Source organism: Aquarana catesbeiana, linkage group LG04 (genome assembly GCF_042186555.1).
Source record: "Aquarana catesbeiana isolate 2022-GZ linkage group LG04, ASM4218655v1, whole genome shotgun sequence".
Taxonomy (NCBI): Eukaryota; Metazoa; Chordata; class Amphibia; order Anura; family Ranidae; genus Aquarana; species Aquarana catesbeiana.
In genome coordinates this window covers 353,862,967-353,877,020 of record NC_133327.1, presented here as the reverse complement: position 1 = coordinate 353,877,020, position 14,054 = coordinate 353,862,967, and the positions used below count along the sequence as shown (strand labels likewise).

At 42.4% G+C, this 14,054-nt stretch overlaps 1 protein-coding gene across 2 annotated transcripts in view; it reads left to right on the top strand.

Annotated features, from left to right (window-relative positions):
* ASCC3 (activating signal cointegrator 1 complex subunit 3) overlaps positions 1-14,054 on the top strand; it is a 1,208,179-nt gene that overhangs the window by 469,999 nt on the left and 724,126 nt on the right. For both annotated transcript variants that reach the window (XM_073626995.1, XM_073626996.1), the window contains exon 13: positions 10,178-10,249. In XM_073626995.1, coding sequence (XP_073483096.1) covers positions 10,178-10,249 — 72 coding nt within the window. The remainder of the gene's footprint in view (positions 1-10,177; positions 10,250-14,054) is intronic.

The window sequence follows — 14,054 nt, the reverse complement described above, 5'->3', positions numbered from 1 at the left end:
CTGCTTTCTGTGAAATAATCTGGGGGTGTCATTAACTTTACATTGACACCCGCAGTGGTGCGCAGATGTCAATGTAGGTGCGATGTGGAAACCCGCACAAGAATCACGCTGGTTCACGCATCGCACAAGTGTGAACCCAGTCAGAGACGTGAACATCTAAAAAAAAACTATCTATCTATCTATCTATCTATCTATCTATCTATCTATCTATCTATCTATCTATATACACATTGGTGGGGAAGATGTGCTCTGACTGGTGAAAGAAAGAAGTCAAAAGACTTCTAGCTTTCTCCAGAATACTCAGCCAGCTCTGCGCTTCTCTCTTTGATTCTCCACCTCTGAAATGGTGAATCAGAAAGTGAGAATTCTGTCACAGATTGCCGGTGAGGTGCAGAGATCGCACCTTCATACACTGGCCATTTCTGTGACAGTCAGTTACAGATTCTCACTGTGCTGAGATAATCAGTGGAGAACATGTTCCACTGATTACCTCAGTTTCATAAACTGGTAATGACCTGAGATCAGCGGCGAGACTCGGTTTCATAAAAGGACTCCTATGTCAGAGAGAGCAGTCATGTGACCAGGTCAGTGGAAAAAACTGAGCTATTGAGGTATATGGAAGCTTCATTTTACAATATGAGTGACACAGGAGGAGCAGTGTCGAAGGGGCTGGCAGTGATTTTTTTCTTAACTGTGGAGAATGCTGGCAGCGCTGTCCCAGGAGACTGGGGGTCTTCTGGGAGTGCAGGGGGAGGGGGGCTGTATACTGTATGGGGGGCTGTATACTGGGGGGCTGTATATTGGGGTTTGGGCTATATACTGGATGGGGGCTGTGTACTGGATGGGGGCTGTATACGGGAGGGGGGGCTGTATACTGGATGGGGAGCTGTGTACTAAATGGGGGGCTGTATACTGGGGATCGAGGCTGTATACTGGATGAGGGGCTGTGTACTAGGGAGGGGGGCTGTGTACTGGATGGGGGGATGTGTACTGAGGAGGGGGGGGGCATTTACTGTGCAGGGGGAGGGGGACTTTGTACTGTACAGGGGGCTGTGAAAACATTTTATCCTTAAACTTCCCTCTTAAAATTGGGGTGCGTGTTATACGCCAATAAATACGGTACTTTGTATTTGATATCAAGAAATATAAAAACTGGTGCAGCGCAAAATTCCTGGCTAATTACTATTTAAACTGTAAGACAGCGGGTGACGTCCGAGCTACGTTTTGGACGTCACCCACTGTCTTACTGTGAAAATATATTATTTTGCTCTGTGGTTTTTTTACCGCCATTTATACTGAACTTTCGGCTTTATGCCTATATGTTTTGCATACACATCCTTTGGCTGTTATCCCTGTAATTAGCCAGGAATTTTTATACAATAAACAATCTATTACGTCTACACTTAGATCGCTTTTTCTTTGTTTATGCTGGTGGTTCCCTGCTGTTGGAGTGAGTTACCTGTACACATCCCATCTACATTTGGATTGGTGCTGCTGGATTCATACATCAGTTTCACCCTATGTGCAGTACAAGCCTATCTGACCATCAGAATATTCAGTGGTTCACCAGATTTTATGGCTCCATGCCGTTGGAGGGATTTATCTGAATATATCCTGGCTTCACTGGCGGATTGGTGCTGCTGAATCCACTCATTGGTCTCACCCTATGTGTAGTAACAAGCCTATCTGACCATCTGATTACTTAGTGGTCCATCAGATTCGGTAAGAGTACCTTATACTGATGGTGGAAGGATTTGTCTCCTTGAATATTGTATATCATTTGAAGATTTTTATTATCACGTGGTGGCTTCATCTTTTATCTCTGTACTACATTTTATTGCATATTGTATGGACTTTTTTTGCGCTGCACCGTTTTTTATATTTCTTGCTATTTTTTGAGGTGTTGTGATTTACTCCTTTTAGGTGTTCAGCTTGCAATCGTTTGTTGTTTATTTGTGTGCGCTGATTGTCCTTTCGTTTTGTATTTGATATGCCTGTGTTGTTACTTAGTATCCATAAATTAAAACTTTTAAACTGCAACAAAAGCATCAAATTACTTCCACTCCTTTGTGACTATCCACTTCATTCACATTTTAACCACGTCCGGACCAGCCGCCACAGTTTTACTGCGGCAGGTTGGCTCGGCTTTGCAAATTGATGTTACCTTACGGCGGCTGCGCCAATCGGATTCGCTTCAGAACCAATCAGTCTCCAGGCCCAGGCCAGTGATTTTTGGCCTGGGCCTGTTGATCGGTCCTGACGAATGAAATCCTCCCCTGCCTGTGTAAGTGTAAACACAGACGGGGGAAGTGATGTCATCTCCCTCTCTGGAATTCTTTTCCGTTCCAGAGAGAGGACATCCAAACGTGAGTTGCACCAACACTTCACTGACACAGTACAGATAGGCACATATTTCACCCCTCGTTTGCCCCCACATCCCCTTCACTCCCTGTCACTGTGTCACCCAGTGCAGTGTTCATATTTTTCTTTGATCACTGTACTGGTGTCATTTTTGACACTAATCAATGTTGGGGTACTTAGTATGACCCCGATAGGTCTAGGGACCCCCCTAATAAAGGTTTAACCCCTTGATCACCGTATTAGTGTCACGGGTGACGCTGGTTAGCTAGTTTTTTTTTTTTTATAGTGTCGGGGCACCCACCGTAAAAGGTTTAACCCCCTGGTATCAGGTTTTAGTGTCAATTAGGATCTGCGTCGCCCCAGGCAGCGTCAGAATAGTACCAGTAGCGCTAACACCCACGCACACACCATACACCTCCCTCAGTAGTATAGTGTCTGAACAGATCAATATCTGATCAGATCTATACTAGCGTCCCCAGTAGTTTAGGGTTCCCAAAAACACAGTGTTAGCGAGATCAGCCCAGATACCTGCTAGCACCTGCGTTTAGCCCCTCCACCCAGCCCAGCCCAGCCAAGTGCAGTAACAGTCGATCACTGTCACTTACAAAACACTAAACAAATAACTGCAGCATTTGCAGAGTCAGGCCGTTTTTTGAGTGTTTGAAGCAGTCGCTGACAGTCAGGTGCTTTTTTTCCTGTGAGTCTCAATAGTGTACCAGTAAATTTAGAGACCAAAATGTCCGATTACTACACTAGTGAAGAGGCCAATACATTTCTGAGCCTGACAGATGTGAGTGAAGAGAAAGTCACCCATCTGTCCGATTCTGGCTCAGAATACAAACCAGTAGACAGCAGCAGCACCCTGACAGATAGCTCTGACGATGGTGTAGTGGTCCCTGCCAAGGTCAGGCGTACCCGACCCCGTTCTTCTGCTGTTGTTGAGGTGCAAGAACCGCAGCGCTCTCTTATGGAGCAGAGAGCCAGTACTAGTGCCGCTCATCCTTCTGGTGAACTGGCAAGCACCAACGGCCTGGTACATCCAGCACTGCAGTAACACTTGGTGACGTGGCGAGTCCCATAAGTGCAGTTCAAGCTGGTGAGGTGGCTAGCACAATTACTGTCCCGCAGCCACCAAGAAGACAAAGACAGGCCCGTCAAGCCTATAGTGCCCTTCCTGCTGCATTTTGCATTCCGAATTGGGAGCCCACCACTTCCGCAGCACCTGTACTTCCCCCATTCACTGGCCAGCCCGGAATTCAGGTGGAAACAGTTGATTTTACGTCACTTGATTTTTATTCGCTGTTGTTCACAGAAGATCGCTATAGATCTGTTGTGGACTAAAGCAATTTGTATGCTGGTCAGTTCATCGCCGCTAATCCCCAGTTGCCCCTTGCCAGAGATTGGAGACCTATTACTGTCTCCAAACTTAAGACCTTCCTTGGCATATCCCTCCTCATGGGCGTAATTACAAAAAGTGAGTTGCGATCATATTGGTACATTGACCTAATTTACCATATGCCCATGTTCTCTGCCTCCATGACCAGGACACGATACGAGCAGATCTTGCTGTCCATGCATTTTAATGATAATGAACTCTGTCGTCCTTGGGGAGACCCTGGATACGATCGGCTTCATAAAATTTGTCCCCTCGTAAGCCACTTCAACCAGCAGTTTGCAGCCTTGTTTACTCCCCATCAAGTTGTCTGCGTTGATGAGTCCCCAAATAAGTTTTCTGGCCGCTTGTCTATCAAACAGTATCTTCCCAGCAAGCGTGCCAGATATGGCGTCAAGATGTATAAGCTCTGTGACAGGGCAACAGGCTATATAGTAGTAGCTACATATAGTTTCATGGTTTACGAGGGAAAATATAGCCACGTGGAGCGGGAGAACTGCCCAGACTAGATAGGGAGAGCTGGTAAGATTGTGTGGGACTTGGTATCACCCTTATTTGGAAAGGGGTACCACTTGTACGTTGACAATTATTACACAAGCGTGCCACTTTTTAGTCACCTTTTTGATTGTGGAATTGGCGCATGTGGCACCGTTCAATCTAATCACCAGGGCTTCCCCCAACGGCTTGTAGAATCCTGACTTAGACGGTTGGAGAGAGCCTGCTTGAAATGGTATACTTTGTTAGCGAAGTGGAGGGATACACAAAATGTTTTTGTTCTGTCCTCCCTTCACGCAGATACAACAGTCCTAATTCCTACGATGACTGGTGTTGTGGAGAAACCCCTCTCTGTCCACGAATGCAACCTTAACATGGGATGGGGGTGACCTCAACGACCAGTTGTTGGCGCCATACCTAATTGCCCATAAGGCCAGATGCTAGTATAATAAAGTGTCTGTATATTTATTCCAATTGGCTCTGCTGAATGCTTTTGTGCTATACAAAGCTTCATGACAAACTGGTTCCTTCCTAAAATTCCAGGACGAGATCATCACAGCCCTTCTGTTTCCAGATGGTGCTGTGGCCCACCTTCCCAACGCAAATTCAGTGAGCCGGCTGCATGAGAGGCATTTTCCGTATGTCCTCCCTGGTACCCCTACCCAAAGAAGATGTTGTGTCTGTAGAAAACGCGTATATAAGTGTGAAACCGGCTTTTGTTGTCCTTCTTGTCCTGACCAACCTGATCTATGCATTGATGACTGTTTCAAACACTACCACACACTAGTGGAGTATTAGCGTAGGGTACAGTATTGCACAGTCCTAGGGCACACTTATGCCGCATACACACGACCGTTTTTTACGTCAGAATAAACTCTGACGGTTTTTCCGACGGAGTTCCGCTGAAGCGGACTTGCCTACACGCGATCACACCAAAGTCCGATCGTTTGGAACGCGATGACGTACGATGGGACTAGAAAAAGGAAGTTCAATAGCCAGTAGGTGCCCTTGCATCCTTTTTGGTCCGTCGGAATAGCATACAGACGAACGGTTTTCCCGATAGGAATTGATTCCGCTGGAAAGATCTAAAACGTTCTATTTCTAGGTCTGTCAGAATTTTCAAAAGTAAAAGTCTGATGAAAACCACACACGATCGGAATATCCGATGGAATGATTCCGTCGGACATTTTCTGACGGAAAGTCCGATCGTGTGTACGCGGCATTAGACGGGGTCTCGAAAGATGAGATGGCCATCACATTTTGAGAGACCCTAATCTGGAACGTTTACAGTTTATAAAAATGAAAAAAAAACAAAACAAAAAAGCACAAGAGTTTTCGTTTTATTTTTCTTCTCTCTATTGTTCTCTCTCTTACGTTCACTCTCTGTTGTCAGCTCTGTTGTTCACTCTGTATTGTTCTATATCTATTGTTCTCTCTCTATTGTTACTGTATTTTAGAACTGTAATGTTTTATTTTTATTGTGTTTTATTGTGTTTGGTTTGCAGGTATGGTACGTCTAATGCCCCGTACACACGGTCGGACTTTGTTCGGACATTCCGACAACAAAATCCTAGGATTTTTTCCGACGGATGTTGGCTCAAACTTGTCTTGCATACACACGGTCACACAAAGTTGTCGGAAAATCCGATTGTTCTGAACGCGGTGACGTAAAACACGTACGTCGGGACTATAAACGGGGCAGTGGCCAATAGCTTTCATCTCTTTATTTATTCTGAGCATGCGTGGCACTTTGTCCGTCGGATTTGTGTACACACGATCGGAATTTCCGACAACGGATTTTGTTGTCAGAAAATTTTATCTCCTGCTCTCCAACTTTGTGTGACGGAAAATCCGATGGAAAATGTCCGATGGAGCCCACACACGGTCGGAATTTCCGACAACACGCTCCGATCGGACATTGTCCATCGGAAAATCCGACCGTGTGTACGGGGCATTACTGTTGTACTGTAATGTTACTTTATTTATTGTTAACCATCATTTGTTTGGCGGCAGGTATACCATTCAGCTGCAGCACGGGTTTATTTATTCTGACAGCAACAGTGTTTGCTCCCACGATACTAAAGCTGTGACTCCAGCACTGTAGGAGGTGATTTCACCACCACAGTTAAAAATAAAAGCATATATGCCAAAGCATGGGGGCAGGGGTGGAGGGACGATTTGCTCCTAACATTAGGGGCGGATTGCCTCCATGCTTTGCCATATATTTTTTAGGCACAGATTTAAATAAAAAATAAGTTGTTTTATTGAGTTAATGTTTTATTGTTACCATTGTCTGCTTTTCATTTACACCATTCAGCTGCAGCACTAATTTATTTATCTTGACAGCAACAGCATTTGCTCTCACGATACGTAAATCAGTGACTCCAGCGCTGTAGGAGGTGATTTCACCACCACAGTTAAAAAAAAAAAAAAAATGGTGCATGTATGCCCATCATTAGAAGTGGGTGGATGAAGGGCGGTATTCTAATGGTGGACCTACCCACCGATCAATCTCTTTTTTTTTCGTTCAGCCCACAGGCTGCATGAAATAAAGAACATTGCAATATATGCCCAACAAGGACCAGCAACGTACTGGTATGTTGCTGGACTTTAAATCGTTATACCAGAATGATGCCTGCAGGTTTAGGTATCATCTTCATATCATTCCTTTCAGCCAGTGGTTGGCTTTTATGTAAAAGCAATCCTAGCAGTGGGAGGGAACGCCCATCACCCCCCCCCCCTGCCATCTTCCATGGCTTTCTTTGGCTCTCCTGTCCCACCAGGGAACCCAAGAATGTAGCCGGTGGTTCCGCCAGCTGACCATAGAGCTGATCCGAGACCAGAACGGCTCCAATCAACTCTATGGCCTAAGAAACTGGAAGCTATGAGCATTTCATGACTTAGGTCATTGGCATTGGGAAAGCATTTTATCACACCGATCTTGGTGTGGTCAAATGCTTTGAGGGCAAAGGAGAGATCTAGGGTCTAATAGACCCCAATTTTTTCAAAAAAGAATACCTGTCACTACCTATTGCTATCATAGGGGATATTTACATTCCCTAAGATAACAATAAAAATGATAGGAACAGTTAAAATAAAAAAGCAAAATAAATAGTAATTAAAAAAAAAACTAAACAAAAAAAAAAAAACACCCCTGTCCCCCTGTGCTCACGCGCAAAGGTGAACGCAAGTGTCGGTCTCGTGTTGTATGTAAACAGCAATTTCACCATGCATGTGAGGTATCACTGCAAAGGTCAGATCGAGGGTAGTAATTTTAGCAGTAGACCTCCTCTGTAAATCTAAAGTGGTAACCTGTAAAGGCTTGTAAAGGCTTTTAAAAAAGCATGTAGTTTGTCGCCGCTGCACGATTCTGCACAACTTTAAAGCATTTTGTATTTGGTATCCATGTACTCAGCATAAGATCATCTTTTTTATGTCATGAAACATTTGGGCAATATAGTGTGTTTTAGTCCATTACAATTCAAAAAAATCTTTTTTTTTCCCCAAAAATTGCTGTGCAAATACTGTGTGAAAAAAAAAAAATGCAACACCCACCATTTTAATCTGTAGGGCCTTTGCTTTAAAAAAATATATACTGTTTGGAGGTTCGAAGTAATTTTAAAATTGTAAATAAAAAGTGTCAGAAAAGGCTTTGTCTTCACGTGGTTATAAGAGTGGGTGATGTGTGCATAAAATGACATGACAGTTCAACCCCCCCCCCCAAAAAAAAAATTACCCCTTTTTGGAAAGTAGACACCCTAAGCTATAGGCATGTTGAGTCATTGGAATATTTTATATTTTGCCACAAGTTTCAGGAAAATTACTTTTTTGTTTTTTTTTTTACACAAAGTTGTCACTAAATTATATATTGTTCAAACATTGCATGGTTATATGTGGAATCACACCCCCAAATACATTCTGCTGCTTCTCCTGAGTATGGAGATACCACATGTGTGAGACTTTTTGGGAGCCTAGCTGCGTACGGGACCCCGAAAACCCAGCACCGCCTTCAGGCTTTCTAAAGGCGTAAAATTGTGATTTTACTCTTCACTACTTTTCACAGTTACGGAGGCCCTGAAATGTCCAGATAGCACACCCCTTCCCCCCAAATGACTCATTTTGGAAAGTAGACACTCCAAGGTATTTGCTAAGAGGCATGGGGAGTATATTACAGATCTCATTTGTTTTTGAAAATTTAGTAAGAAAAAGAAAAAACATTTTTTTTTTTTTTTCTTTTTTCAATTTTCAAAACTTTGTAACAAAAAGTGAGATCTGCAAAATACTCAACATGCCACTCAGCAAATAGCTTGGGGTGTCTGCTTTCCAAAATGGGGTCATTTCGAGGGGGGTTTATGCTATCTGGGCATTTTATTTCTTCCGAAACTATGATAGGCAGTGAGGAGTGAAATCAACAAATTACGCCCTTAGAAAGCCTGAAGGCGGTGATTGGTTTTCGGAGTCCTGTACACTGCTAGGCTCCCAAAAAGTCGCTCACATGTGGTATCCCCGTACTCAGGAGAAGCAGCAGGATGTATTTTGGGGTATAATTTCACATATTCCCATGGCATGTTTGAGCAACATATCATTTAGTGACAACTTTGTGCAAAAAAAAATTAAATAAATAAAAGTTTGTCATTTTCCTGCAACTTGTGGCAAAATATAAAATATTCCATGGACTTAACATACCTCTCAGCAAATAGGTTGGGGTGTCTACTTTCCAAAATGGGGTCTTTGGGGGGGGGGGGGTTGTGCTATATTGGCATTTTATGGCCTTCAAAACTGTGATAAGTATTGAGGAGTAAAATCAAAAATTTGCGTCCTTAGAAATCCTGAAGGCGGTGCTTGGTTTTCGGGGTCCTGTAGGCTCCCAAAAAGTCTCACACATGAGGTATCTCTATACTCAGGAGAAGCAGCAGAATGTATTTTGGGGTGTGATTCCACATATAACCATGGCATGTGTGAGCAATATATCATTTAGTGACAACTTTGTGTCATTTTTGTTTTCAATTTTCAATCACTTGTGAAAAAAAAAAAAAAAAAATTCAAAATATTTAAACGAAAAGCTGCGTAAATTTCAGAAAATGTACCCTAGTTTGTAGACACTACAACTTTTGCGCAAACCAATAAATATACGCTTATTGACATTTTTTTTACCAAAGACATGGGGCTGAATACATTTCTGCCTAAATGTATGACTAAAATTGAGTTTATTGGATTTTTTTTATAACAAAAAGTAGAAAATATATATTTTTTTCGACATTTTCGGTCTTTTTCTGTCTATATCGCAAAAAATAAAAATTGCAGAGGCAATCAAATACCATCAAAAGAAAGCTCTGTTTATGGGGAAAAAAGACACATTTTGTTTGGGTACAACATTGCATGATCGCACAATTACCAGTTAAAGCAGCGCAGTGCCAAATTGTAAAAAGTGCTCTGGTCATTGAGCTGCCAAATCATCTAGGGTGAAGTGGTTAAAGACCATCTGTAACCAATCATAGAACATTTATTAGGATTCCATTGTTTCTATAATTTTGCTATAGTCTTCACTATCTATACAAATTACTGCCTCATTCTCAACTCTTCTGAGATTCTGGAAAAAGTAAAATATAATTAACCTTTATCTATAGGGTTATGCACTATTTCATGTGAATTAGGTGTATTTAAAAGCCAGTAAGGATTCCTGTCAAAATAAAAATGCATGTACGCTAAGAGCTTTTTATTCAAGTCATAAAGTTCAAAGGCCATGCATGTCAATGTATCTAAATACCAGTGGTGTTGTAAAACTATAATTATGCAGTCCATCTTAGTAACTACTTTTGCAATTGTAATGGTATAGATGGGCATTTTTTTAAAATCATCCTACGGTAAAAAAACAAAAAATATATATATTATTATTATTTTTAAAAATATATTTTTATTATGTTATAGACTCAACAACTCCATGATACAGAAGAGGTTTGCTATGAGAATGTACTTAGGGAAGTCAAAGCTGGTCGACAGGTATGAGTTATTATGAATACTGGATTTATTTACCATAATAGCTGAACTATTATGGATGTTTAATGTGCCTGTTAATTAATGCTGCACTTCCTTTGAAGCTATATCAGAATTCTATTTATATTACATTACTTGATTATATTCACTTTACCCTGCTATTTCTTTTGTGTATCGCTCCCTGTCTTAATGTGATAGTAATAAATACAATGAATCCATTCCATTATGACTATATTACAGTCTTTTTTCTGTTTTTATGACCTCCATTGAAGACGTGTACATACACACAGTACAGTATAAACTAGATTTGAGTCTTCTAAAACACCACTTTATTTACTGCTAGCCCAGTTTGATTATGAGAGTTGTTAGTGCAGTGGAGTTCAATGGTCTCAAAACCACAGCTGGATCACTTTATGGGAGCTCATGCATCATATAATCATGTTTAAATGAAAACTTCTTCTCAAACTTCCCCACTTCTACCTCTCTCTCCCTCTCTCTCTCTCTCTCTCTATATATATATATATATATATATATATATATATGTAGATATATATCTATCTATATATATCTATATCTATAGATATAGATATATAGATATATATATATATATATCCTCCTTTAAAGTGGTAGTAAACTGCAGTTGAAAAATAAAAAAGACACTTCCCTGCAAGGCAAATTCATAATGTGCTAGTATGTTTTGCATACTAGCACATTATGAGAGACTTGTCTTAAAATGAAGCCCTACAGCGGCGTGCTGTAACCACTGAAAGGGCTTCCATTTTCACCCGGTCTTCCTTCCAGGTTCGCGGCCTCCAGTTACATGAGTGGCCAGGGCGCGATGACGTCATTCCCACACATTCACACTGGAGTCACCGTTTACGGCATGAGCTCTGAAGGTCCGGCATTGTATGCCGAACCTTCAGAGCGCATGCGCCAGTGAAGTCACTGGCTGCATGCAGTGTGACTATCTCCTAAACAATGCACGTTTAGGAGATATTCACAATACCTACAGGTAACCCTTATTGTAGATACAAGTGGTAAAACTGAGTTTACTACCACTTTAAAGACCACTTTGGATTAAATTTGGTCTACAAATTATGCTGTGCACAGGAGCATACACATCCCTACAGTTTTTTCCAAGCCTTAATGGGTTGTAGTTTTAGGGGGAAGGACAGCCCTCCCCAGTGTACTTTATGTGTCTCGCAGTCCAGAGGTGTGGAGGTTACTTCGTAGTGAGCATATGCTTCTCCTCATTTTGTACTGCAGGTGCACATAATGTTACAATGGCAAGCACAACCAATCTCTAGGGCTCAGTCTAGAGATCTTCATCCAACCTTGCTGCGGTCATTGCAGACCCCTTTGAACAGCAGTGTCAGAGCTAGATTTTTCATATATTTGTAGTGCTTACCCATGAAGTAGCTGCTATGTGTGGGTCACCAGATTTCAGATGTCAACAACCTTACCAGCAATGCCAGATCCTCTGACGCACCAAGGCTAGTCAAGTAGCATATACTTGGGAAAATACTCTCAATGGGAAAAAAAAAATGCAGCATTAACGGTAAACAGTAACGAATATTACATTTTCACAACATAATAATTAAATGGAGGACCAAAATGATTTGCCCCTGAAGCCCAAATCCAGGAGAACGTAACTGGCATTGGGAAATAAAAGTCTGTTAGTCTCTCCAAACCCTGACTCACCAGGCATGAGTACCCAAACTGTATCCTAAAATCAGGTGTCTTTTTAAGAAGTGGAAAGAAAGTTGTGGCCTAGCTACACCAAATGATGTGTGATTACTCCTCCCTCTCTCTGTCTGGAGCTGGTGACGTCAGCTGTGATCTTCCACGGAAATGTTAATATCAGTGGTGGCTCAAGACTCTGCAATGATTATCTCTAACAGAGATGTTAGCAGTCACTCAGGGCCTGAAAGTGGTGATCTCTCACAGCTCTGACCTCTGGGAAGATGTGGCAGCACAGTCTCTCTCATTAACATTTGGGTTGAATATTAAGGTAGAGGACTCTCCACTACAGTAGCTTTCTCTCTATTGATCACCTCTCAGCTCACCACGAGGCTGCCCCTGAGCATCAAGCTTCCTTCCCTTTTTATTTCCTGTTGCAACTCCCCAGTCTGCTGGGACTTGTAACTCTGTCCAGTTCCTGGCTTAAAAGGAAGATGTATCTCGGGTACTACATTTCCTATAGTCCCAGGCAGATCCCAGCAGTCCTCTTTACTCTGAGGCTGGAAGGGCAATCACAACTGCAACTGGATGCAGTGGGCGGGCTCTCCTTTAGCTCAAAGTGCCTGCAGCCCCTCATCAGTTCCTCTCGGAAACAGAAAACTGGCACACAATAGCCCGTTCTATATGCACAGTCCCCCCCCCCCTCCCCTTGAGGTATGCTGTCCTTCCCCTAGCTCCAGGCTTCATCTTGAGCACATTGCTCTGAAAAAAACTAGAAAAGCACACTACAGTTCCATCTGCTAATCTGCTCCAGTTTGTGGCTAAGGTCACACCAGGTTATCCAGTAGCCTCATTTGTGGGACACAGGAGGCCTGCACGCCTTCTGTTCCACATCAACCGTTTCTGCACTGATTAAGTATACCACAGTATTTCACCTTACCCTCTTGGCAGGTGTCAGAAAGAAGAGGCCTGGAATGAGGAGCTAGGCCTATTCTTCTACAAACTCTGCAGCTGGTTCTCCAGACCTTAGAATCTCCTCTTATCTCCTCAGCTACTCCATGTTCCTCCTTTTTAACTGGAGAGGAATATTCAACCTGTATGGCAGACCAGATGAGTAAAGTCTCGCTGACAAAGAGACTGGACTGCCAGTTGGCATCACCTGCTGAGTCATTTTCCAAATCATCCATCCTGTCAGGGTTGCTTCCCAATAATAATGTAAAGTCTGAGAACTCCTCCCAGGAGTGTGGGCTTTTGACTTCAGACTTTCACATGCTAAAAAAAGCCTCAAAAGTGTTGGTGGATGGAGTTGCCCTCCAGTTTAAATTTAGAGCCATCACCTTCTGTTGGGCCTAATGTCCCCAATATGGAATGCCTTTCCAAAATCCTGTTCCTGGAATACAGTACCATCCTCCTTTCTGTCCTTATGTTTTCTGCTGATTGCTTAGTTTGATAGTTGATCAATTGTCAAGCTTTAAAGAAGCCTATGTCCTGTTCTTCAATTTTGTGCTTTTTTAAAATGCCAACCGTATGTAAAAAAAAAAAAAAAAAAAAAAGGAAAAGGGAGTTATTTGGGGCTGATTAGGATAAACTAAGGGTTTATAAGGGGTTGAATAGAAGCACATTCCATTATTTATGCAAATAACATCATATGCAAATCAAACTTTTGATCTGCACATGAGTGGAACAGAATGAATTCAAAGTAGCTACAATTATTCTTTGTATCTCTGGAGTCTAAATGGCATTTATAAACACTGTCAGAAGGTCTGATTTTGACAGCAGCAGCTATAATAGCTGCTGTATAACATATTTGGGAATTGCTGGCAAATAAACACTGTCAGAAGGTCAGTTTTTTAGGCTGGGTTTACACTATTGCAAATTGGATGTGGATTTCCCTGCATCCAATTTGCATGTCAGGAGATTGCGACTGGCTGTCTATGGAGCCTGTTCACACAGCTCTGGGACAGCTGTGGAGCGAATTGCACAGGAGTCCTGTGCGTCTTCTGGTCCGTTTAAGGTCCGGATGCAGCCAAAAATTCGCACAGAAATTGGACCTGAAACAGTAAACCGGGGCGCACCGGACCCCTGCTGTGAGCCGCTCCATGTGGCAGTGTGAACCAAGCCTTAGCAGCAG